General features: G+C 48.8%; 11 protein-coding genes across 11 annotated transcripts; 6 read left to right on the top strand and 5 right to left on the bottom strand.

The window, feature by feature from the left end:
- Positions 1 to 268: 268 nt before the first annotated feature.
- EURHEDRAFT_512670 (putative amidase) lies at positions 269 to 1979 on the top strand (the record flags this gene model as incomplete). The annotated part of the gene is made up of 4 exons (XM_040786089.1): positions 269 to 297; positions 359 to 981; positions 1034 to 1821; positions 1842 to 1979. The coding sequence occupies 4 exons, from the start codon at positions 269 to 271 to the stop codon at positions 1977 to 1979; spliced, it is 1578 nt and encodes a 525-aa protein (XP_040642114.1).
- EURHEDRAFT_520562 (SDR family NAD(P)-dependent oxidoreductase) lies at positions 1569 to 2978 on the bottom strand (the record flags this gene model as incomplete). The annotated part of the gene is made up of 2 exons (XM_040786825.1): positions 1569 to 2875; positions 2924 to 2978. 2 exons carry the CDS (start codon positions 2976 to 2978, stop codon positions 2052 to 2054), a joined length of 879 nt encoding a protein of 292 aa, XP_040642115.1. The 3' UTR covers positions 1569 to 2051.
- Positions 2979 to 3188: 210 nt separating this feature from the next.
- On the top strand, positions 3189 to 6370 carry EURHEDRAFT_383582 (C2H2 type zinc finger domain protein). Its single transcript, XM_040779580.1, has 5 exons — positions 3189 to 3414; positions 3464 to 4144; positions 4196 to 5225; positions 5273 to 5688; positions 5743 to 6370. Exons 1-5 carry the CDS (start codon positions 3285 to 3287, stop codon positions 5964 to 5966), a joined length of 2481 nt encoding a protein of 826 aa, XP_040642116.1. The 5' UTR covers positions 3189 to 3284; the 3' UTR covers positions 5967 to 6370.
- A 10-nt stretch (positions 6371 to 6380) lies between these two features.
- On the bottom strand, positions 6381 to 7627 carry EURHEDRAFT_528364 (uncharacterized protein; the record flags this gene model as incomplete). Its single annotated transcript, XM_040787056.1, has 2 exons — positions 6859 to 7627; positions 6381 to 6419 (listed from the first exon to the last, which is right to left on the bottom strand). The coding sequence occupies exons 1-2, from the start codon at positions 7609 to 7611 to the stop codon at positions 6381 to 6383; spliced, it is 792 nt and encodes a 263-aa protein (XP_040642117.1). The 5' UTR covers positions 7612 to 7627.
- A 2869-nt stretch (positions 7628 to 10496) lies between these two features.
- Positions 10497 to 11448, bottom strand: EURHEDRAFT_408770 (uncharacterized protein). Its single transcript, XM_040780911.1, has 3 exons — positions 11040 to 11448; positions 10753 to 10985; positions 10497 to 10699 (listed from the first exon to the last, which is right to left on the bottom strand). The coding sequence occupies exon 2, from the start codon at positions 10982 to 10984 to the stop codon at positions 10781 to 10783; it is 204 nt and encodes a 67-aa protein (XP_040642118.1). The 5' UTR covers position 10985; positions 11040 to 11448; the 3' UTR covers positions 10497 to 10699; positions 10753 to 10780.
- A 188-nt stretch (positions 11449 to 11636) lies between these two features.
- Positions 11637 to 17374, bottom strand: EURHEDRAFT_408771 (putative ABC bile acid transporter). The gene is made up of 2 exons (XM_040780912.1): positions 17022 to 17374; positions 11637 to 16966 (listed from the first exon to the last, which is right to left on the bottom strand). Exons 1-2 carry the CDS (start codon positions 17084 to 17086, stop codon positions 11986 to 11988), a joined length of 5046 nt encoding a protein of 1681 aa, XP_040642119.1. The 5' UTR covers positions 17087 to 17374; the 3' UTR covers positions 11637 to 11985.
- Positions 17375 to 17567: 193 nt separating this feature from the next.
- Positions 17568 to 18954, top strand: EURHEDRAFT_383585 (putative ubiquitin conjugating enzyme (UbcC)). Its single transcript, XM_040779581.1, has 3 exons — positions 17568 to 17918; positions 18017 to 18143; positions 18202 to 18954. The coding sequence occupies exons 1-3, from the start codon at positions 17853 to 17855 to the stop codon at positions 18663 to 18665; spliced, it is 657 nt and encodes a 218-aa protein (XP_040642120.1). The 5' UTR covers positions 17568 to 17852; the 3' UTR covers positions 18666 to 18954.
- Positions 18955 to 19116: 162 nt separating this feature from the next.
- On the top strand, positions 19117 to 19355 carry EURHEDRAFT_408774 (uncharacterized protein). Its single transcript, XM_040780913.1, has one exon. It carries the CDS (start codon positions 19128 to 19130, stop codon positions 19332 to 19334), a length of 207 nt encoding a protein of 68 aa, XP_040642121.1. The 5' UTR covers positions 19117 to 19127; the 3' UTR covers positions 19335 to 19355.
- A 124-nt stretch (positions 19356 to 19479) lies between these two features.
- On the top strand, positions 19480 to 19980 carry EURHEDRAFT_374519 (uncharacterized protein; the record flags this gene model as incomplete). The annotated part of the gene is made up of 1 exon (XM_040778644.1): positions 19480 to 19980. The coding sequence occupies one exon, from the start codon at positions 19480 to 19482 to the stop codon at positions 19978 to 19980; it is 501 nt and encodes a 166-aa protein (XP_040642122.1).
- A 725-nt stretch (positions 19981 to 20705) lies between these two features.
- On the bottom strand, positions 20706 to 21698 carry EURHEDRAFT_448392 (SDR family NAD(P)-dependent oxidoreductase; the record flags this gene model as incomplete). The annotated part of the gene is made up of 4 exons (XM_040783741.1): positions 20706 to 20899; positions 20955 to 21056; positions 21118 to 21347; positions 21409 to 21698. The coding sequence occupies 4 exons, from the start codon at positions 21696 to 21698 to the stop codon at positions 20706 to 20708; spliced, it is 816 nt and encodes a 271-aa protein (XP_040642123.1).
- Positions 21699 to 22458: 760 nt separating this feature from the next.
- EURHEDRAFT_447728 (Zn(II)2Cys6 transcription factor) lies at positions 22459 to 24473 on the top strand (the record flags this gene model as incomplete). The annotated part of the gene is made up of 6 exons (XM_040783689.1): positions 22459 to 22688; positions 22732 to 23034; positions 23082 to 23232; positions 23256 to 23562; positions 23618 to 23710; positions 23734 to 24473. Coding segments are annotated over 6 exons (1824 nt in total), but the record flags the coding sequence as incomplete, so codon positions are not given.
- Positions 24474 to 25130: the final 657 nt, after the last annotated feature.

Raw genomic sequence — 25130 nt, forward strand, 5'->3', positions numbered from 1 at the left:
GACAAACTGACCAATATGGAAAGGAATAACAATAACCCCATTGTTGGCATTTATGGAGTTCCCATTACCCCAACAGATAATCATGGTAATTGGAGAACGGCCGAGCAGAGCCCGATGGAGAACCGGATGTTACCGTTGCCAGGTTTCTCTTATATAAAAGAAATGGAATCGAAGATTGTATAAATTATCCTTTGGTCTCTCGGGAATATGGGGAAATGATAAAAAGTTGGATTACCGGCCGAGTTCAACACCTTCAAAGCGGGCCGCCATGTCTGTCTTGTTTACTTCCATATCACCGCAAGTGACATCATATGGGAATCTAGAATTGAACTATCGACTGATAGAAATGTCGATTTAGGGATAACCCGGTGAAGAAAACCGATGCGCACGAACTTCTAGAGAAAGTGGGCATCTCAATTGACCCCAGCGAGGAAGATGACTTCCAGATGCTCCTGGCAGCAGTGCACGACTGCGCAGAGACGGTCGCGGATATGCCAGATTACCAGCCAAAACCAGACTTCGATAGGTATCCACGCCAGAATATGCGACGTCCATCGGAAGAAGAGCAGGCGCTAGGAAACGCGTGGGTACACAAGTTCCTAATCAAGGGAACCCCAGAGGGAGGATCTCTCACGGGTAAAACCGTCAGCCTGAAAGATGTGATTGCAGTTGCTGGGGTGCCCCAATTCCAAGGGAGCGATGTGATTTCATCCTGGACGCCGAACACAGACGCAACTGTTGTGACGCGGGTGCTCGATGCAGGCGCTGATATCGTGGGCACCACGGCGTGTGAGAACTTGTGCCATTCGACATCGTCATTTACGAGTGCGCAGGGCATTGTGGACAATCCATATGCTGCTGGGTATTCTGCTGGTGGAAGTACCTCTGGTGGTGCGGCTTTGGTTGCCGCTGGGTTAGTGGATATCACCATTGGTGGTGACCAGGCGGGGAGTATCAGAGTACCTTCAGCGCTGAGTGGATGTATGTGACCTGCTACCAAGAGCCAGTGATAAGATTACTAATGGTATACTAGGCGTTGGACTCAAGCCCACCTTCGGCTTAGTACCATATAGCGGGATTGCGAGTGGTGATGCTATGGACGACCACGCAGGACCGCTCGCCAGAACAGTTCTGGATATTGCACTCTGCCTAGATGCGATCAGCGGTTATGATGGTATTGATGATAGGTCATTGGGAAGTCCAAAGCATGGCTCCGCCACTTATGCTGCTACTCTTCAAGCAGCACCCACAAAACTCGAAGGGTTCAAAGTCGGGATTTTGATAGAGGGATTTGGGCACAGTATCGTGGACCCTACAGTCAGGTCGACTGTAATGGGTGCCGCACGCAAATTTGAAGACCTAGGAGCGACTGTCGAAGATATTTCGCTCCCCGATCACTTGAACGGACCCGCCGTCTGGACCATTCAGTCCAGAGTTGCAGGCTCAATGAATCTCCTCGGACAAGCGCATGGAAGAAGAGGCCTTGGTTTGACAGAAATGGAGCGCAAAAGACTCCCCTGGACGATAGAAAGTTTTCAACGAGCGTTCCCAACGACCCAGAACGTGATGATCAACGGCCTTTATCTTATGTCTCGATTCCCGGAACTTTATGCCAAGGCAAACAACATCGGCCGGAAACTTCGCGACTTGTACGAAGAGATTTTTGAGAAGTATGATGTTGTGGTCATGCCTACAACGCCTATTGTTGCGCCGAAACATGGTACGCGTGGCTTTCCCATGGAGTCGATTAAGCCTAGTATGGGGCTTACGATAAACACGGCGGTCTTTAATCTCACTGGCCATCCTGCAATGTCTATTCCAGTGGGATTTGCCCGGCTAAGGACGATGAAAAGGTACTCTTACCCGTGGGGATGGAAATTGTTGGAGGGTTGTGGCAAGAATCGAAGGTCCTGAGGGCTGGTCATTCGTGGGAAACTCATTTCAATTGGAAAGAGATGGCGTCGAACGAGCAGGACTAATAGTAAAATTTCGAGAACGAAGTGTATATGTGTATATGGTTCTAGGCAAAGATATACCCCATCAAAGGAAGACTAATTGATGACATACCCTCCATCCACAACAAGGGCATGACCTTGAACAAACGACGCCTGCGTAGAGCAGAGAAATAGAATAGAATCAGCAATTTCAGCCGGCTTTCCCATCCTCTTCATCGGAGCGATTTCTACAGCCGGTCTGAATCTCTCGCGCAACTCCTCAGACTGTACAGTCATGGGAGTCTCAACAAGACCCGGACAGACACAGTTAACTCTTATTCCGTCCTTGGAATAATCGATCGCATCCGAGCGGGTCATGCCAATCACGGCAGCCTTGGAACCACAGTACGCAGCTGAGGGGAAGCAAACAGAGTTTAGAGATCCGGATGCAGTAAGATATATTGAGGGGGCGAATGATGACTTACAAGCCTCCGGACGTCCGACTATTCCGAGCTGACTTGCGACGTTGACAATGGATCCGCGTTGAGGTCCACGATCTGGATCATGGCTGGGTAATGGATCTTGCTTAAGCATGTGTTTTAGTTCTGCTCGAGAGCAAAGCCAGCAGCCTTTGTAGTTGACGCCGTTGATGCGGTCGAAGGATTCGGATGTTGATTCTGTGGAGCGTTGGCCTCCTCCTAGGACTCCGGCACAGTTGACGGCATAATCGATGCGTTTGAATGCGTCTATGACTTCTTGCATATAAGACTCGACAAATGTCTCATCCGCGATGTTCCCAGGCCTTATCAGCAGCTGGGTTTCGGGATAGGCGGAGGCGATTGCGTCCCGAGTTTGTTCTAATGAAACTTCATTGATATCAGTGATAGCAATCTGCTTGCATCCGGCAGCAGCGAATGCTTTGACCGTGGCTGCACCGATTCCTAGTCATATTCAGCAGAGCTCTACGTGTTGCATAGAAGTATACAGACCTGTCCCTCCAGCTCCCGTCACGACAGCAACACCAGGAAACAGAGTATTTGACATTTCGTAACGTCGTATCTCAGTCCGATCCGCAACCTAATCAGAGAACCCGCGAACTTTGGCGGATTCTCGAACAATTAGTATAACTAGTTATCTCGATCGATAACATCATCAGTCCGTTGTTGGAGACGGTGGGGCGAGTGACCAGCCCCTAATAAATGGCACTATTCCGTCTTCGGCCCCGACCGGTTGGAGTGCTTCCACTTTCTCCCACATATTCCCTCTTGTTCAACGGCCATCTCCAAAGAGTGGGGGAAAAAGCAATTTCTCTGGTGTTATACACTTATATTGGCGCTCTCCAATGCCTTGATGCTGCCGCAGTCTTCCCATAGTCCCCGCGGGGCTCGCCGCTCCAGCGTCGGAGCAAAACCTCGTGTTTGCGTGCACTGCGGTCGCTCCTTTCGGAGGACAGAGCATCTGGAGCGTCACGTTCGCACTCGTATGCTGCATTATGTGCCCTAGTGGATGCCTTGGCTGATTGATCCTAGATACCAAGGAAAAGCCGTTTACTTGTTTCTGCGGTGCTGCATTCACGCGGCGGGATTTGCTGAAACGGCATACTCGGATTGCGCATGAGGAGAACAACCCTCCGAATACAGGCGGTCTTATCTCACCCAATTCACAGGCAGATCACGAAGAGAACCCCGTCATCCAGCAACGGCCCTCGTATGACGCACCGCCAGCGCCCAGAGCGAACGTGCCGATTCCTGTCACATCTCCGGCGGTCGCACAATGGCCGGGACCATCGCAGCATGGGACGTACATACCGCAGAGTCAGCCAATTATGAACCCGGATGCTACTCATGCAGCGTTGGGTGCACAACCTGCGGTCACGCATGATGCGGAGATTCTAGAAGCCGCGCAGTTGCTTCTTCCCGGTGGCTATCGGGGTCCTCCACCGCCTGCGCAACCAATGCCGTACTTCCCAGAGGAGCTCAATCATTTTCAAGAGTTTACGCACTTCTTGGACTCGATTGGGTTGCCGGCAGAGTGGCTTCCGACGACGACGGACATAACCCCACCGATCCACAGCGCTGTTCTCAATGATGCTGCCATTCGTGAGCAGCCAAGTTCTTCTCGTAAAGTATCGCGCGGTGATTCTCCGTTTAGGTCCTGGTTGCCATCAGTGCCCCCGGGAGATCAGAGCTTGGGGTCAATTTCCGATTATGGTATGTTGGATACTTTCCAGTGGAGAATGTGCGGCATCTAATAATTTGTAGAACCTCCCCAAGAATCCAGAAATTTCTCGCCATTGAAAGTGACCGAAGAACAAAGACAACGCCTCGCGTTCTCGTTGGAAGAGTTCCGGAACGTCATTCCGGATTTCGTCCTACCGTCCAGGCATACATTATCGAGATACCTGTCATCCTTTTTTCAAGGGTTTCACACACATCTTCCGTTCATGCATGCTTCAACACTGCGGATCAATGACCATGCTCCTGAGTTGATCTTGGGGATATGTACTGTTGGAGCCCAGTATCGACAGGAACACCGCAATGCTGAAAGACTATTCTACACTGGACGCACTGTCTTGCTCGAGAGAATGTCCCGAGAGCCACACGTTCCTCTTACAGGATACAGCAATATCACCGTACAGGCTCCGATTTCACACTCATTTCACAGTCCCGAAGGCATCCTACCGCCAGAGGCCGCAGTAGGAGCCAGTGCGTGGAGGCAGATCGAAAGCATCCGAACATTGCTTGTTCTCATGGCGTATGCCTCATGGGAGCCAAAGCAGGAGCTCATACAGGAAGCTTTTAGCTTACAAAGTATGCTTGTACGAAGCCTCCGCGACTTTGGATTAGCAGAAAATGTGACTGTTGTTCCAAGACATACCCCTTTGCAGTGGCACGAGTGGGCGGAAGAGGAATCCATCCGAAGGACGAGGATCATATCCTTCTGCTTCGTTCATATACACAGCATAGCATACAACGTCTATCCAACGCTTCGGAGTAGTGAGATTCACCTACGCCTGCCGTGTGCTACTAAAGAGTGGAAGGCAACCACTGCAAGCGAATGGGAGGCTACTCAGAAAGAACCTAGTTCTCCACCACTGTTCTTTCAGGAAGCGCTCGCTATTCTTCTACAGCCATCACGAACAACCATCGTTCCTGACCCGATCCCTACGCCGTTGGGTAATTATATTCTTCTTCATGGTCTTCTTCAAAGAATCCACCTTGTCAGCGAGCTTTCTCTTCCAACGGGGAATCAGGCTTCATCACTGCCAACGGAAGAATTGAATAGACTCGAGTAAGTTTCCCCTATTTACTCAGTTGGTAGATGCTAAGACCTCTTAGGAGAGCACTCCGTGCATGGACATCAGCATGGCAGCAAGCCCCAGAGTCAAGCCTTGACCCTCACAACGAAAACGGCCCCATTCCATTCACATCGAGTGCACTACTGGGCATGGCCTACGTCCGACTTTCTCTTAACCTAGGTCCATATCGACAGTTAGAAACAAGAGACCCGTATCTGATTGCTGCGACGTTACACAGGTCTCCGCGCCCTGGACGAAACTACCGTCTAACACCCGCACTTATCTACTCAGCTCATGCATTGAGCATACCCGTGCGGCTTGGTATAGACCATGTCGCCCGCAGCCAGGCTTTCTTCTGGAGTGTCCGACACTCGATTGCTGGTTTCGAATGCGCGATTCTACTGAGTAAATGGCTATTTTCTCTAGCAGAGCCAGGAAATGGACAAAACTTGAGTGGTATGATTCATCAACCTTCACATCTGTGACTGTACTAACCTTAATTCTGTACAGAGAACGAAAGCCGTATTCTCCACTGGACCCGCCGTATCGTACAAGAAGCATATGATTCCATGGACACGGAAGACGATGACGTCCTCCCGAACCTGGAACCCACGACCCTTGCCTTAGCAGTCATCAAAATATGGTCTCGTCTGTTCCGGAAGAATACGCAATGGCCATTTATCAATCTTCTCGGGGAAAGCTTGAAGCAGTATTTGGCTATGCTTCCGGGCTGATTTTGTGCGTATACTCGATTGGACTGTCGTTGAATCAATTTTCTTTAATGTACTGCTGGCACGAATCCCACCCGTGAAGCTTGTTGAACTTGATTCAAGGGTCAGTTTCCCAAAACGGCCATTCAGCAACTGGAAGATGCGCCATAGATGCTGCTCTTATCCTACCAACCGCTTCGGGCAGAGCTGAGAACGCCGGCATCAACACATACGTGCTTTGTGGCTAAGTGGATACGCTCTTGGGAGTTGCTTAATCGGAGACCAGAATTCTACGGTTAGTGGTCACTGTCTAGGACAAGGAAGCGAAAGCATAGTCTCTTAGACCACCAACTACCTCCAGTAAATAGATTAGTCACCCGTTTCGATAATCTGAAATATGAAGAATAAACAATTTAAAAATTCTGTATACTGATTGTGTTACCAAAATTGATGGACTGACTTGATGGCTGGTCTTTTCTAAAGTCATTGAATCATATGCTTTCACATATCGGAATTCAACGTAAAGCTTTTAGCCACAATCATTAATTATAACAAATAACACAATAAAAACCATTCATTAAACTAGAGTTATTAACAGATAGTAACAAATTACATATTATCATCAAGTATACATGTCCTCGTTCAGATCCATGCCCATCGGGAAACAGGGTTTCAATGTAAGCATGCATTGAGAACTGGATGTTTGACAGCAGCGTGAGAGCTTGCCATAATCCCTGGAGCACGCTTAGGAGCTCGAAGGGCTAGCAGAGCTAGAAGCCGGGGTGCTCGACGAACCACCTGCACCACCGGCACCACCGACACCACCACCGCTAGACGAAGCAGCAGCGCCGCTGGAAGAGGTGAAGCCAGGAACAGAAGTACTAGAAGCAGGAGTGGAAAGCGAGCCACTGAAGACACCGCTAGCGAAAGGACCGCTGGGCTTCGCGCTCGAAGTAGCAGCAACGAGAGAGCTACTAGCAGACGGCGCAACCAGCGTCGCACCCAAGTTACCAATAACGACAGCCTGGCCACCGGGACCAGAAGGAGCACGCGCACACGCGTGGATGTACTGGCCCAGCTGGCCAGGGCGGTTACCAGACTTGAGGACGTGGTCGGGGGTGTACGCGGGGACCAAGGAGGTGCTGTTGCCCGGGAAAACGGTGGAGTTGGAGCCCGTGTAGCCGCCCAGCCACGCAGCATGGGCGCTGTGCTCACTCGCGAGACGGGCGAAGAGGAAGGCCAACTCGGGCTTCTGGGTGTAGGCCGCCAGGCCGATAAAGGCACCCGAGACGTCGGCTTCAAGCTTTGCGGCGTTCTGGATGTATGAAATGCCGCTGGAAACGCGGGGGAAAGTGAATTCACAGCCTGGGGTCTCGAAGCCGGGCACCTTGGAGCCGACCTGTTGGACGGCGGAAAGGCCCAGGCGGTTCTGCTGCTGCAAGCCTTGGAGGTTGGAGTAGCTGGAAGGAGAGCCACCGGGGAGGCTGGAGATGAAGCTCTGGTCGATTTGAACGGAGGAATAGAAGCGCTCGATAAAGACCTGGAGGTACCAGGCGAACTGCACGATAGTGTTGTCGCTAGAGCTAACGGAAGTCGAGCATTGGTCTTGGGCCACCGTGGTGGTGACTCCAATGAGGAGCAGGCTGGCGAGGGTGGAAAGGAAGCGCATTTTGCTCGTATTTTTTCTTTTTTCGTTCAACGAATGGACAGTTTGAAGCGATTAATTTCTGGCTGGTTAGATAAAAGAGAACAGAGTTAGAAATCCTGAACTTGGAGCCCATTTATATGCAGCCATGCCGACTATCGCGGCACTGTCCGCACTCGGATGCAACCATATGCATACTCTAACACCAGAACCTTGTTATCGGGAATCTTGCATCATCACCTGCGACAACTATTTTGGTAGAAAGTTTATTCTGACCTTGACCCCGTCATGCATTTATTTATGAACACTTCATGCTCGATGCATTCCGTGTCCTCCGTACTGGTCAGCAGGCAAAGATTTTTCTCCCTCGGGCTTTACAGTTTGGCGGTCCCACGGGGTTCATATGAGGTCATTGGATAATTCGTGCCAGGTTATCGGGTGTATGATCTCATTTCCGAATCGCTTAGGTGAGCAAGTGAGGATGGTGAACCGCGTACATCTACACCAGACACGTAATGAATGACTAAAGAATCCCCTGCTTTACCACACTCCTGAACCTGCCTTTCTAACCGTCGTGCGGTGGACTCGCTGACTTTTCTATCTGATTCAATTCCCGACGGTTTGGGCAGATCTTGATGTGCCGCGGCTACCACCACCAATCGGCAAATGTATGTCATACACCGAGGTTGATTGGCTGTGATACAGGTGCCAAGCCGCTAAAATAACCTTATTTTGTCGCATGGAAGTCGGATCGACTTACCTTATTTGGAGGGTCTCATTGACAATTTATTCAGGACATATCCAACCATAAGGGAAATAAAAGCCACGGCAGGATCCGTAACTAGTACATATTAGTCATTTGTCTCATAGACTCAACTAGGAATACTCGCCGGAGATTGCCGGATACTACACGGCATACACCCGGACACTCCGAACGTCAGCAAAAACACTTCTTGTACTTGTCGACACTACTATCATGGAACCATCCAGTTCCAACTATTGGTTGCCATATTTTCTCTCTCGTTGTTATGAATCAGTAACGTCGGTACCAAGTCTGCCCTGGCCTGGCAGCCACGCAAGCCCGGACCGCTTCCGCACATTGCCCTCTTGATCTTACTTTATCCGGCTATCAAAGTGTCAGGACTTGTTGACGAGAGATTCTATTGGCTATGGGCTCGGTGGCTGTGAAGTCCTTTTCACTATATGCTTGGACGCTTCTTTAGAAAAACTCAAAGGGTTACATGGAATGGGCGAGCGGAAGATGTAGCCGAGATGGTTGGAATTTTTGCAATTGATTGAGAGTTCCCAAGAATAAAGCTAGTTACCCTGTGCCAGCTACACTGCATGAACTCATATGGTCATAAAGGTAAGATGCACTGCCACACATGGATTGTCATCGGGTACAGGGATTTGAGAGTCGACTTCATCACGCAAACGAAATAGTACCATAATGTCCATGGCGAGCGGAAATGACATGAGGGCAAATAAATCATGAGAGTCGCGAGAGGAATGCTACAGCACCAGATTGTCCGTCCGGTTGCTCTTCAAATTAAAATTAAAATCTCCCCTCAAAGCGACATTTCCAGAACAGCAGCGGAGCCCCAGAATTTGTCTTGTGGTGGCTATAGTTTCAGTCGGTAGGTATAACCTTTTGAAACTGTGGCAAGTGAATGCATGACTTGAATGGGTGATATACTTTTATGGAGTAATAATTAAGCATATTCTAGAAACATTTATCTGTGGACACCTCGCGCTGCAGGATGATGCTTGCACCCCATGATTAAGACCATAAAGAGCTATGGCAGGTTGAGTCGTCCCCATTCGCCAAATCCAAGTCAATGCTCATTCTCTCGCGTCCTCGTATTGCAAAATTTATGACGATGCATCATCTGAAAGTATGGCAGTAGCGGGGACTTAGAATGTAGCTTATATATCTCCCCAGGATGCTTTCCATCTTCAGGCAAACGACTTCAGCTTATCCGATCTCAATTTTGTTCACATTCATCAAGACTTAGGTAATGGAAATGAGGCTATGTAGTTGGAAGTCTGCTGGAAGCGTATGAAAGTGATATTGGTTTTCTTCACGGCGAGTCACTTTGAGTATTGCGGGAGTTCTGTCATTTCTGAAGCTCGTCACCTACACGGTGATCCATGGCAGGCAGTAACTTCTTTCTGTGGCCTTTTCCGTATTCTGTTATGATGGTTTCCATGGTGAGTATATATACCATGAGGACTGTCGCGTCAAAAGAAATATCTAAACGTAGTACCAACGCCAGCATATTAGCCTCTATTCTTCCGAGGAAACCAACCCAGTTCACTACGAACAGCCCAAAGACAACCATATTCCATGGGCCGTAAGTTTGCAGCACATCTAAGGGCTACAACGCGCTGCTTGACGCTATACGAACATTGCGTTCTAGCCAATGCAAGAGACTCACACGCTCATCGGGTAGATCAGTTAAAAGCAAACGATACGATGTGGTCAAGGACAAAACGAATTATCGAAGAATAAGGAATAGAGCAAGCTGTGTTCACTATCGTTTTATCAGGCGTAGCGCAGAAATCTGTCTGTCCGGGACATAAGAGCTTTGCTGAAAATTTTAGGTGCCACGAAATTCCTGGGGATTTTGTTGATCAATATAGTAGCTTTCCTGATATGGATTCATATACAAGAGATTATATAGAGTGAGCAAATCAAGAATATAAAGACATAGCAAAGTATCAGGTAGAGGATGAAGTATAAAGAAGGGTGGGAAGGAAAGAAGACATGTTCACCAAAGGACTTCAGCTGGAGTGAAAAACCTAGAAAAAGTTCTCTTCACCACCAGAACTCATATTATCATTACATTTTCCTACGGAATACTCCGATGCAAGTATCCAGAATTGATAGCTCACATTTACAGCTGAATAGGGCTATTCCTTTGTCTACTTAAGACGTGCTTACAAATGAGACTCAATTATTCATATCCAACATCGATACATCCAGTCAGATAAAACAGAAACATAAGACATTGAACAAAGACATTAAGGAAGTTGACACCAGTCAGTCAGTCAGCCAATCTTTCAACCAGTGTTCCTTCCATTCATGAATTCAAGATTCCAACCCGTCCGTCTACTATCATATCAGCAACTATCTTACCGCCACCAATGATGCAAACTACTCACCTGGATTTCGCAGCTTGCATTAAGGTGTTTAGATACCGACGCCAACGCCGACACCGGCACCACCGCCGACGCCACCGCCAACGCTAGCATCGAGATCAACACCGCCGCTGACACCACCGCCAACGCCAGCACCTGCGCCAGCAGCAGCAGCGGGAGCAGAACCGACGATCAGGGTGGGAGCGGCCATAGCGGTGATGGCGAAGAGGAAGGTGGAGAGGACGGCGAATTGCATTCTGTAGCGGTAGCGGTTAGTATGCAAATCTGTTGATTCGTAGAAAGGACCGTACTTGATTGAATGAGCGTTGATACTAAGTACTAACAGTAAAGTGTGTTTTAATGAGAGACGTAAAGAACGAATGAAGAGTGTATGAAGAACGAGTGACTTGTTGATGAGGATGATAGATAAAAACGCTGGTTACCATCGACCTTTTTATACCCCATTTCCGAGCTCAAAGCTCAGGGACCATCACCAAAAATAAAACCAATTGAAACTACTAGCTCGCCTAAACATCTGATGCCATTATTTTGGCACCCCGAGTTCCACGCTGAGACGGATCGCCGGTGTCTGCCGAGGACCCCGAATGGCCTGGAAAAATAGTCTTCCAGAAAATGTGCGAACAGGCGTTCGAAATTTAGATCCGAATGTGGAGAATATTATATTAAAGAATATAGGATTAATATATGGCAGCTCGTTTTTGAGAACAGTTAGTGGTTTGATCCTGAAACGAGACCCCCGGAGTATGCTAACCGAGACCTAAAAATGGGAACCAACCGGGGTGCGAGTCGATTCGAAACAGACCGAGGAATAACTCAGTTATCAGGGAGTTTTTCCGTGGATAATTGACATTAATAGACGAGTCGAATTTAATATGGACGAATTTGTGGTCGGTTTATTTCCGGGGTGCTTAATATTTGCGTGGTATTTTTGTATACATAGAAAAGTAGTCTTGCTGAGCGGTTCTCGATCCTCTATGTTGGTATATATAGAGATGCTATTCTGCTTCAGGTAATGTCAAAGAATGTGCAAGAGACCAAGTCAGAAGTTCGAACCTAGTAGTACAAGAAATCCACAAAAATTCTAACATTAATGCATGCCATAAAAATATACACATGAACATCTGAAATCATAACATCAGTATTTTTTTATACCTCGCATAAACCACAAATAAAAGATTACTAGTAAGAATAAGAAACCGGAATTAGTCAGTCAACATGAATCCTTAGCAAAAGCAATCAAGAATCATCAACCAGCCGCTTGTGTTCCCACGCCCTCTTCGCACCCTCCACCAAACCATCCATATTCCCACTGTTCTGACACATACTCTGGAAGAGTCCGTCTTCCTTGGTAATGAGTGTCCACGGGTGGTCGTACTCAATCACCTTTCCATGATCCAACACCAGGACCTTGTCGTAGTCAATGATGGTCTGGAGTCTGTGTGCGATCGTGATAATGGTGCTGTCTCGCAGTTCGCGGAGCGTCTCCTGGATCTTGGCGTCTGTGCTGTAGTCGATGGACGCCGTCGCTTCGTCCATCATGAGGACGCGGGAGTTTTTGAGGAGTGCACGGGCCAGGCAGAGGAGCTGGCGCTGCCCCTGTGACAGGTTGGAACCAGACTCTGACACCGGGCTTTCCAAGTTGTGAAATATGTTCTTGTTGTCGGCAGTACTGGTTTCCTGTGGGCCGTTCGAGGGCGCCACTGTGGATGAAGCGGTGCTGGCGGTTTGCGTAGTCAACGGGGTCACTGAGCCAGACGTACTGGAGCTAATCAGGTGCACACGACGGAGCGCCGTAAAGACTTGCTCATCAGTGAACAGACCAAACGGATCGAGGTTGCTCCGAATAGTTCCAGTGAAAAGAGTTGGGTCTTGTGGGACAATGGTGATGGCCTCGCGCAGGTCTCGCAAGCCAATGGCACCCGTATCAACACCGTCAATGACAATCCGTCCTTTCTCTGCCTCGAGACCGCGGAAGAGTGCCAATGCCAGAGAACTCTTTCCAGCTCCGGTGCGACCCACAATGCCGACCTTCTCACCCGGTCGCACTGAGAACGACACATCACGCAAAACGGGTTCGAGATCAGGACGGTACCGCGTGGTGTACTCGGAGAATTCCACAGCACCCTTGTCTGGCCAGTTCGCTGGAGGTCTTGACTCAGCAAGGATCGCATCCGCTTCTTGGTCAACATCGAGGTACTCCTTCACTCGCTCGACCGAGTTCATGCTCTGCTGCACCTCAGAGTACAGACGGACGAGCCACAGCACATTTTCGGTAAAGGTGACGGCATACGTCAACGACAAACCGGCCGCACCGGCGTCGATAGTTTTGCTGTTGATCAGCACAAAAGCAGCCGAGAAGAAGGAAACCAAAGCACCCGCGATGTCAACTCGGAGCGCAAGCCATCTGTTACTAGCCCAAAGGTAGATATGAGGGCGGTTGTAGGAATTGATGCGGCTGTGATTGTCGACGATGAACCGCGGGCCATCGCCATAGGCACGAATGGTAACAATACCGTTCAGAGTTTCGCCAAACTGCTGGTACAGAGGACTCCGCTGAACCGACTCGAGTCGCTTGAGATCACGAGATGAGTTCAGATACACAGCACCCAGAGCGACATAAAGCATAGTCACGAAAATACCGGCGATCAGGAAACCGGGTGTGATCACGGAAATCAAAACCACAATCATCACCACAGACGCTAGACAATGCGCCATACCAATTGCCACAGGAGCCACTTCCTGATCGACAGCCTCAACATCCTTGGAAAATCGATTCATGAGCTGACCCAAGGGCGTGGAGTCAAAGAAACGGAACTTGGCATGCATGACAGCCTTCAAGAGGCGTTTGTGGATCTTGGAAGATGCGTTTAGAGAACCCCAGAAAAGGATCGCTTCTCTAACTAAAGCGATAGCCAGGTAGGCAAAACCGAGCAGAAGATAGATTCCGAGATAGTAAGAAACGTTTACTTCATTCGCACCCTGGACGCCGGCAGACTGTGCGCCAAGGTGAGGAACACGTGTGATTGTCGTCCGAGGAACACTCCCAGCATTGAAAGATGGCATCTTAAGGTCGGTCATGGCCGCCAAACGACCGGTGTCATCGTTTGGAGTGGAATCCTCACTCTGGTAAGCGTTGGCCCACTCCCGGATCCAGAGGTTAGTTGACACAGATCCAAACTGCTCTAGACAGAAAACTAGCAAGGCGGCAATCCAGAAGTACCACGGTCCCATCGCGCGAAGGTACATGAAAATGGTTGACAATTTAACACTGCCGACGGCTTTCCTTTCGACAAGGTTGGGCTTGGCATCTTCGCCCTGGCCCTTATCAGCCTGGCCAGTAGAATTACCATTTGCCGTACCATTAATAGACGGTGGCTCCTCGTCGCGGTGTCGTTCCAGGTCTGAAGGCACGCGGGAAATACGCTGGGAACCTGAGCGAGAGGTCGGTCGCGACTTGAGCATCTCTTCACCCAGAGCACCCGACGCTGCAACCTTATCCGGATGGCCTTGGGATGCGATCTTGCCGTTTTCGAGAACAACAACATGCGATGCTTGCGGGAGGGTCAAAGCCACGTTGTGCGTCACTAGAATACACGTCCGTTGCATCATCAACGGACCCGTTAGCGCTTCGCTGAAGATATGCTTGGCTGTATGCGAGTCGACAGCACTGAGACAGTCATCCAGCAAGAGGTGTCGAGCTCTGCTATAGATGGCACGCGCCAAAGAAATTCGTTGTTTCTGGCCTCCCGAAAGACTGATACCCTTCTCTCCAACCAAGGTCTGATCACCTGCGTCAAGGATGGCCAGGTCGCGTTCCAACGCACAAGCCTTGATGACCGCATTGTAGCGGCGCTGGTCCCATGGCGAGGCAAAGACGATGTTACCCTTGACTGTATCGTTGACCAACCACGCCTCCTGCGCGCAATAAGCCACACTCTCGATGAGTCCAGTTTGAGGGTTGACAGGGAGCTCAGTTCGGTTGGCCGATCCACCGGGCAGATAGATGGTGCCGTCTACGAGGTTCATCTCACCCAGAAGGGCCATAAGTAAAGACGTCTTACCAGAACCAGTGGCACCCGCAATGATATTAAGTTTCCCGACGTGGAAATTGATGTCCATGTTGATCAAGCGGAATGCGTCCGTATCATTAGCAACATCGTCTTGTGTGCGTCCATTGGAAGAGGCCCAAGAGCACGTCGTCTTCTCCATGGCAATCTTCGGTGGTTCCCCGGTAACATTGGTATCGTGAAGCTGAGTAAACTTCTCTGTCTCCTCTTCGTTCAAGTATTCGTCCACACGATCCAAAGAGACCTTGGACTCTTGAACGTGCGCGACCATATCAGCCAGCTGGTCCAGCGGCACTCGCAGCAGAGAGAACATCGACAAAGCCGGGAATGCAACCGAGGGGGTCAAGCGCTTGTGCTCTACAGCAGTGTACAGCAGGAACGACGTGAACGTGATGAGGATTGGTGTTCCATACCAGACAGTAGCCGCAGTTGACCAAATGATGTAGCGGAAGCGCAGGGCCTTAAGCTCTGCCCGACGCTTCTCGTCCACGATGTTTTGGAAACGTTGCTCCCAGGCGAAGTACTTGATAATGCGGATGTTCTGAAGAATCTCGTTTGTCGCATGAATACGAGCATCCGTGCCGGCAAGAATCTGCTTCTGGACTTTGGTAAATTGTTTGGCGATCAAGAGATTCACTGGCAGCATAAGGACCATGAGCACAATTCCTGCAAATGAACTGAAGCCCATGATCTGGTAAAGCAGAGTGACGGCAATGATGACCTGAACGGGCACGCTGGCCCACAGGAAGTGTAGATAAGCACCCACTTCACTGACCTTGAAGGAGTCGATGGCCATTAAGTTAATGATGGTTCCAATGTTGGCCACTTGATCTGGCTTGTTTTCCTTGTCATCGTCTTTGTTTGCGGAGGCAGTTTCGGGGTCGGCGGTGCCGTTAGACTGTTGTTGTTGCTTCTTCTTACGCCCGAAAGAAAAGAACTTGCTCTTCTTCTTATCGCTCTTTGCTGGCTCCTGGGGCTTCTTTGGGGCCGAATCTGTGGACGCGCCTGCTTTGCGCCTTAGCGCTTTGGCATAGATTTCACCAATGATGATCGCACGCAGTTTCAATCCCAGCTTGCGACCGATCCAGAGAGACTGTCCATCGGCAATTCCCTGGATGGAGCTCGAGCAAAACAACAGGATGGCAAATAGCCAGGCTGCGTTCGGCGTGGTGGACCGAGGGTCTTCGACATACTGCAAGATAGCGCGAAGGAGCACCGTTGGCAAAAAGGTGAAGAGATTCGAGAAGACGGTCCACGCGCCCTGTAGTAATAGAGTACCGTAAAAATAACGACCAAGTCTCCACACTAACTTGCCCTCGGGTTGCTTGTGACGGAAATCTTGAAGGACGGCTGCAGCCTTCTGCGACGTGGTCAGGTTCCAGATATCCCCGAGCTCCAAAGGCTGCCGGTAACCCTTGTAGATAAGGGGGCTCAACCATGAGAAAGTGGCCAATGAAAACAAGCTTGCCATTGGGTGTCTCGGGGGCTCCAAACCGTCTTCGCGCGGAACCCAGACCGGCTTGTTTCCTCGACGGGACAGCAGTGCGACGGACAACAACACCGAAGACAACACGAACTCGAGCACGTTGAACGTCATGGCTCGTTTCGACATGGGGTGGATGAGTGCCGATCGGAAAATGAGGACGGTGAAGATCCACTGTAAGCCATATAGAACGGCCGTATGGTTCCAAATTCTAGGCAGCGAGTCGAGGTCCAAAGTCGACAGGACCAGTCGGACCAACACCAGGAACAGGATATATCCCCACGAGACCAATTTTCCGATCGCAGGAAGCGAACCATGACGACCCCACCCATCTGTAGAGAGCACGACGACGAAGAGAACGACCTGAGCCACCAGGGCGACAATTTCGAAGACAATCAGCGCGACCTGACCACGGGGACGATCAATCTCCACCGACAGCTCTTCACTCTGGGTCGCCTTGGAGAGCATGGGATCCGACTCGTCGGGGTTCTCATTCTCCACGGGTTGTACAGCCTGGCCATTGGGAGTATCGTCATCCACCGCATCGTTGGGTAAAATCTTGTAAGCCGCACGTTGACGGGACACGGCCAGTTGGTAGGCGAGACGAACGAGGATCAATAGGAGAGAAATACCGCAGACGGTTAATGGGAAGATGAATTGAAGATAACTTTTGGTGCTGTTAGTCGCGACACCCAAGTCCTCCGGAGGTTGTTTTAACATACTTGCGCTGGAAACAGCGAGAAACATCATCGATGGCCCAAATCGGGCCATGACATTCTAAGGTCATTGCAAATTGGAACGGAATATGGCTTTCATTCAGATTAGAAAGGAATAATATAGGTGTGAGGTGTGGTGGTAGCGCCGCGGTTTTTATCGGCGGAGAAAGATGGTCATGGCAATCCTGGCGACTGGAAGAAGCCGGTAAAGGCGCCGGTTGGGGGGATTCTCGAGGTAATTAGGGAATGGAGGAGATAAGACTGAGGAGAGCTGAAGGAGAGGAGAAGAAATATAAGAAATGGAAAACAGGTGTGAAGAGCTGAAGAGGGAGGAAGACAGAGGGAGAGAGAGAGTCACCGCCTGGGGAAAGCCAAAAGAGGAAAAGAAGAGGCTGTCGTAACGGAAAAGCTATGACACCATAACACTGTACTAGCTGGGAATCCGATCTTCGCCGTTATTTAATTAAACGAGTCAGAATATATAGCGCTAGAATGTCGCAAACACTTCTGATACGCTCTGCTTATCACGTTTTGTATACTAAGAGTCATATAACCCTGTATGCATGGAGTACTCCATACTACAGATATCCTACGGTACTCTAAGCGGTATGCTCGTAATTTGTATAAAAATCTGCTCCATCGCCACTATCCGCCATTCCTACTAAAAAGGGTAAGGCTTACTGATTCCCTCCGTTATCGTTATCAGCCACCACCATTACCACCATTCTGCCTCTGCCACTACTGCCACCACCACCACCTTTCTTCTCCCTTTCCACGACCATTGACAAGGGCAGTTTCAATTTGTTTTCTCTGTTACACAGAACAGCGCAGGGAATCATGGCGGAGCGCATTCTCATGAACGAATACAAATCCCTGTCGCAGGAAGACTGGGTTAATATCGATGTACGCTCTATACACCACCCTGGTACCTCTGCTATACTGCTATACTGCTATACTGCTATACTGCTGTACTGCTGTACTACAAATACTAACCCTGTCAGCTTCAAAATGAAGACATTTTCAATTGGAAAATCGGTCTCATCGTTCTCAATCCCGAATCCATGTACTACCGCGGTTACTTCACGGCTACTATGAAGTTCCCCAGGAACTACCCCTATTCCCCGCCTGGTACGCTCGTTCTTTACTCTGTCTCTCACTCATATCTTTACTGACGATGGCATGATAGAATTCCGCTTCCTCCGTCCCCTCTGCCACCCCAACATCTACTCCGACGGCAAGCTCTGCATCTCCATCCTCCACCCGCCCGGCGAAGACGAAATGTCCGGTGAACTCGCCTCCGAACGTTGGTCCCCCGCACAACGCGTGGAATCTGTTTTAATCTCCATCCTATCCCTGCTCGATGATGCAGAAGTCTCCTCCCCAGCAAACGTTGATGCTGGCGTCCTACTCCGCAAAGAACCCGAAACATACAAAGCCATTGTCCGCCGTCAAGTCGAAGAGTCAAAGAAGGATATCCCCGAAGGCTTTGTTATGCCTACACATGAGTCGACTATGCGGACGAATTCCGTGGACAAAGTGGACGATGAGGACTTCTGGGCCGACAGTGATGTGGACGACGATGTATTTGGGGGAAGTGACTCGGATGAGGACCTTGATTTCGACGGGCAGGAGACGAGTGATGACGAGTGATTTCTTTTCTATCTGTTATATTATTTAACATTTTATGTTTGGCATCTTGGTGGGTATTTGATGGGTGGGTTTGTTATTTTCAGCATAGCGCAGGCGCACCCGGAGCTTAGGTTATAATATACATATTCCGATCTCGTACATTGCTCATTATTTATTCCAGGGCTTTTAATGGAACCAATACACACTGCAGGCCTTGACACATTGCATCTTGTATCGATATAGTTGAGAACTGACATAATTCATTATCAAACCACTCAAAGCATATCCATCAATGTTATTGATATACCAGATAGCCGTTACTGACAACACTAATTAAAGTCAACCACAAAAGTACGAACTAATGGGATATTTCTTTTTTCTGTTCTTTTTAACCGCGTTCAATCCTCCTTGTATTGCTACAAAATTAACAATACATAACACACTTTACTGTCTCCAGGACAAGAAAGAACAAAGCGTATCATGATGAGCCTCTTCACCAGTAAAGAAGAACCATTCACAGTGACCACGGATACAATTATTTCACTTCATTTCAGAGACGATATCCAACTTCACTGGTCTCTAGCCGTTGACTGCATTTTGAGATTCAACGATATCTTGGACGCAAAGCGACTGCGTCACTCATTAGATCGATTACTGGAACTCGGGGGGGTGGAGGAAATTTGGGGCTAGGTTGCGATTGAAAAGTGTACGATCTTCTTACGATTCTTATGGCCTTGTCCTAATGTACGTTTAGGACGGAAAACTGGAACACCATGTTCCAGAAAGGTATGATGCGCAACGCCCAGGGTTCATGTGAGCAGTTGTCGAGCACGAGATGAGTATTGAATCCCATCCCAAGGGATCCGCACTACCTACAAGGGACACGAGCCAGCCGAGCATCTGCACGTCAATTAAAAGATTCGACACCCTCTTTGGCAAAGGGCATGCGCCGGGCATAAGCGACGACTGGATCTACACAGACCGTCCGGCACTGGATATCTACACCAGCAAATTCGCCAATGAGATCCTGGTAAGGGTTACCTGGTTGCACGTTTACTTGGATGCAGCAAGACTCAAAGGCCTGATCGACGGGTGGACGGCAGTTTTGCGTGGCCGCGAGGACCAAGTCCCGCCGTTTCATCGGTTTAGTGAAGATCCTGCTGTGTGCCTTGAAACGGATTCGAAGCCGGAGAAGTGGGTTTGCTGGAGTAATGCATTGAGAAGGTTTGGTAAAGTGCTTTTCATATTTAGGGTGATGCAAGCACGAGAGAGATGTCTTCATGATGTTGAAACAGACCTCGTAGATCTTGGCATGCTTCCTGTTGTGCTCGGCTAATAAGGGTCCTCGGAATAGTAGGAGTTCTAGAGGAGAATATTAACTAATGATTCAATGCGGATGGATGGACTCACTTTGATATTGTGTTCGCCTTGGCCGTGGCGTTCGAGGTAGAGAATTGGGGGCATGTTGGACAGAAAGGAATCAAGTATAAGCTTTTTTTCATGCTAGGGCTTGGTTCCACGGCCCCGTGGGGCCATTGAATTTGAATGCGAAGGAAATGTTCCCGAGACCGACTTTTCCGTAACCAGCAAGAACCTGGATTTTGATGCATGATATTGTACATCTGGACTTCTGATCATTCTCGGCTGCAGCTTCAGTCGGCTTCCACCTACGTGTCAAGAAGCAAATCGGGAAATTTTCGACATCTAGATATACTCAGCGTAGGATCCCCAATTTGGAAAGCTAGCCGAGTGATCCATACACTGCAGATGCTCGTTCTAAATGGATAAAAGATACCAGAAGTTTATTCAATGTCATATGTACCCCAGGGAGGTTCGATTTCGATATGATGGAACCCGTAAGCATAGTTCGGTTGTCGCACATGTTTTAAAAGATTATCAATAATATATATATATATAGGATAGAATGTATATTGGAGTCTAAATACATACAAGCACATGACGTCTGACACTCGTACTAAGTGTAAAAGCTAACAATTTTGGCTAAGTCAAACACCCTTCAGCATAATTATGATCCGCAAAGCTTCTCGACGCCCAAATGGTTTACCTAGCAGTATAGCCACCGTCCACAGGGAGAAGGATACCAGTAACCCAGTTGGCATCGTCGCTGGCTAATACAACAGCAAGTCTAGCAATATCATCCGGCTGGCCAGGTCCATTTAATGGGTGTCTCCGCTTAAGATCATCCAAGGGAGTCATGTAAGAGGTTGTCTCCTTGAAAATGGCCGTTTGCGTATCTAGGTGAACGATCAGCACTAGAACATCAAGGGACCTAGAGAGACGAAGTCATACATCCAGGGCAGATGGCATTGACATGGATACGATGGGGTGCATAGTCCAGCGCGACCTGTTTAGTTAGGTTGCTGACAGCACCTTTCGATGCGCAGTAAGACGCTATTTTGGAGTCAGTATTTCCTATTCAGTATCGAGGATGGATTCATTGATTTGTACTCACGATTATCAAGCCCAGCCACGATACCCATAATTGAAGACATGTTGATTATCCAGCCACGGTCTCCGGAGGCATGCGGAGGCTGCTTCAACATCTGGGCAGTGGCATACTTACAACCCAAAAAGACTGACTTGACATTGACACGCATTGTAGTGTCCCAGACATCCTCGTCTGTCAAGTGGCACACCGCTGGCGTTCTGGCTTCCAGCGCTACGCCGGCATTGTTGACTAAACTGTTATCCGCTAAAGTCAATGAAACTGTATGAATGGGACAGCTCAATCAGTTAAACTTACATGTCTAGTCGACCAAACCTGTCCACTGCAGCTTTGACTAGGCTTTCCATCTGCCCCGCATCACCAACGTCGGTTTGGACAAAAATTGCATGACCTCCATCTTTGATAATCAGGTCGTGCGTTGTGAGGTCCAACTCTTCGGCGACTTGAGAGCGTGCTGTAGTAGAGAGGTCGGCACAGACCACTTTGGCCCCTTCATGAGCATATCGCAGCGAGATTGCCCTCCCAAGTCCAGACGATGCGCCGGTGACAATGGCGACTTTATGCTGGAGGCGTAATGCAGAAGACATGAGAATGTTGAGTGAGCGGCTAAATCCTAAGATTTTTGGTAAAGTATAGGACATCTGGTTAAGCAGAAATGTTCGCAAATTAAAGCGGCATCCATTATATATATCCCTTGGCTCCCAAGTCCCTCAAAGTGTAAGGCAAAGGATCCGAGTCGACGATGCGGGGAGCACATGTGCCACTTTTAAAAAGAATGCTCGGGTCAATAACCCTTCAAGAGAACGCCAAAATTAAAAGAGGGGAAACTGAAAACCCAGGAGACCCATACTGGGTATGCTGTTAATGCTTAGCTCGGGTGTCTTGCCCTTTTCGAAAAAGCAGCCATACGTAGTAAAAACCGCGGAAGAGTGTTGTATGTATAAGTGAATATAAGCTCATCGCACCATGTTTCTTGACGCAGATGTTTTCATAATTTGTGCCGGCACGTCGGGGATCGGCAAGGCCGTGGTAGTGAGTCAACAAGAGAATAAAGCAAGAGGCACCGAGTTATATTGGCTTTCCCTAGCGTAAATAAAAGACCACTGTCTTATTCAAGACGAGCAGCACGTGACATTTCTTCAGTAACTCTACGTGATAATGTGGGAACGTATATCAGGGATTTTCGCTAGATTGTCAATTCTCTCATCGGGTGATTGCTGAACCTGATATAGTCGTTCTCTAAGGTGGCTCTGACTGAACACCACTACCTCGGGAATGCGCTCCTACTCCGGCTGGTATGTGCTCCGGAGCATTATCAATAGATGATGGCTCATATATTACCGCAGTTTGACTTGCAAAGGCCGAAAACTTAAATGCGATGAGGCAAAACCGACCTGTGATAACTGCATGAAAGCCTCTCGGGATTGCACTTATGCAGAGCAGCCTATATTTCGTAGTCAGGACATTCGTTCAACGCCAAGGCGCAAACGAGCAAACAGTGCCAGTTGGCAAGAAGAACAACATCCCACCATGTTTGGCAAAAATCACACCTGGGTTGAGGTTCCAAGCAAGCAAGCGTAAGTGTCATAACCTGAGTGCGTTTTACTCTGCTCACAACAGATCAGTCACCTTTGTCCAAGTTGAAGATCCTTGGGCACCTGATGATGATACCATTGTGGATGCACAAGAATATAATACGGATAGAGGGACAGATACTGGCGTGGAAAATGCCGACTCTGGCTATCATGAAATGTCAGACTACGGCTCTGTCCAATCTCCCTCCTTTCAACGTGCGGCAGCTCTAGATGCACCCCAGGAAAATACTCCCCCCATTTACCCTTCCGAAAACTTAGATCTTAGCCCCTTCAATAGGGTTATAGCTTCACACTTACTGCGACATTTTCAGCAAGGCCCAGGTCAGTGGTACGTATGGATTGAACTGAATCCAATTTTCTTTGCTAACGATCTAGGATGGATATCTTCGATACAACGGCTTACTTCTCCTCAAGAGTCCTCGTGCTTGCAGCATCGAGGCCACTATTGAAATCCGCAGTGTGCGCTCTTTCTGCAAAGCATCTACGGCACCTCTATCGGCTTCTGCACCTTTACGCAACGACTTCGGTCTTCCTATGGTTGACGAGGAGACATGGCAGTATCAATCAGCAAAACATTACGACCAAGCCCTTGGCCGTTTGAAAACAGCCATAGACATGGAAACATATAATAATAGCCCTTCTGAAAAGGAAGAGATGCTTGCTGCCGTTGCCATACTCTGCACCTTCGAATTGATGGACGCTCCTGGTAGTGCTTGGAGAGCTCACTTGGGTGCTCTACCCCTCTTCGATGATAATACCACTTTCATGCCAGCGCAATCAACCATCATAATTCCTAGAATGGCTATAAAGGTACCAATATTCTGGAGACTCGCAAGACAAGACTTGCTATGTGCCTGTAAGCTTCTGGTCACTTTGCGAATCCAATGATGCGTGGTGGCTAACCATCACAGTCATAAGCGAGACTCAGACCCGACTGGATTTGAAGGACATATGTCTCTGGCAGAATGCAGGTCTAGCAACTGATGAGCACGGAGCTCTCCCACGTGCAGTCCCCTTAGTACGACAGATATCCACAATTCTTCTGGTGTTAAAGAAGACATGAAAAGCAATGAGCTCACGTGGATTCTTGGTAAAATCGCAAACCATCTGACCGCTGGAGATGCTCTGATTGCCGAGGATTCCGCATTACCTCCCGGGCAACAGCTCCCAATCGGGATGAACCAGGAGTATCTTTCAAACCGATGGAACATGTTGATGACCGAGTTAGATAACTGGCATGACTCTCTTCCGCCAGTCTTTACCGCGATTGCTCGTACACGGGCATGGGGCTGTGCTGATCCACAACACACGCTCACTTTGGATGCTTTCGAACAGATTTGGTTTGACTTGCCACTATGCGCTGCAACAATGCAAAGCTATCACCAGGTAAAGATATTGTTATTGGCAAATGAGCCGCAAGAGTCTACAGCTATCCGGTCAACCGTATCAGCGCGCTTGAGGTCTTATCGACATGCTCTCAGGCAGGTTCTCTACCACGCCAGGGAGATCTGTGGCATAAGTCTTGGAAACTCGGGAGATTCGTTTCGGATCAACTCCGTGCAAGCCTTGTTTGTCGCTGGACAAGTCTTCCAGGAGCCCCATGAGCAGGATGCGGTTCTTGAAATACTCCTTGGAATTGAAAGAGATCTCGGATGGACGACAATATACCATGTGGCTAAGCTGGCCGATGAATGGGCAAGAGGAAGTGAAGTTAATCACGTTGGTCGGGCTGAGCATCGGGATGGCCGTAACTGCTTTCTTCCATAGTTACAAATATGAAGGTCTGTCCTCAACAGCTTCATCCAGCAGCTTGTTCAGCTTCAAGGGGATTGTTCGCCAATCATTGTCGCTGGTGTCACGAAACTGAATCTTACGTCTCTTCCTCCTTCTTCTAACGCATCTCTGGCTAGTTTGTTCCACTTGCCTTTGCTCTATATCCAATCTCTGCAAATACGTGCCTTCAAAAGACATTTCATTCCGCGACTTATATACAGACGAACATGACACTTCCCGAAGACTTCCACCAAGCCTCAATAATCGCCTGTTGTATAAATCCGTTATCTGGTATTACTTTCAGCCAATATAAAAAGCGCGTTATCAAAATACCAGATCAACATGTCGTTAAATGGGGTCCGGATGCAACAGAAGAGGGAGCTGAGAGCCAGAGGATAGCTTTTGAACTCATCAATAGTCGCATAGCTCGCATACCACGTGTGTATAGTTGTTATTTTAGTGAAGCCAGTATTTCATCTCCTTGGGTATCAAACAACGTCCAAAGTGGTCTGTCAACTAGTCACCTCGGAATTTTAAACCCTTCCACCTTTCTCGTGATTTGGCAATTTCACGAGTTGGCACCATGAGTCATGGAGTGTATGTTCGTCCAATAGAGGTACTCCTTCCGTCCTTCGCTCAAACCATTGTTCA

This window comes from Aspergillus ruber, assembly GCF_000600275.1.
Source record: "Aspergillus ruber CBS 135680 unplaced genomic scaffold scaffold00003, whole genome shotgun sequence".
Classification (NCBI taxonomy): Eukaryota; Fungi; Ascomycota; class Eurotiomycetes; order Eurotiales; family Aspergillaceae; genus Aspergillus; species Aspergillus ruber.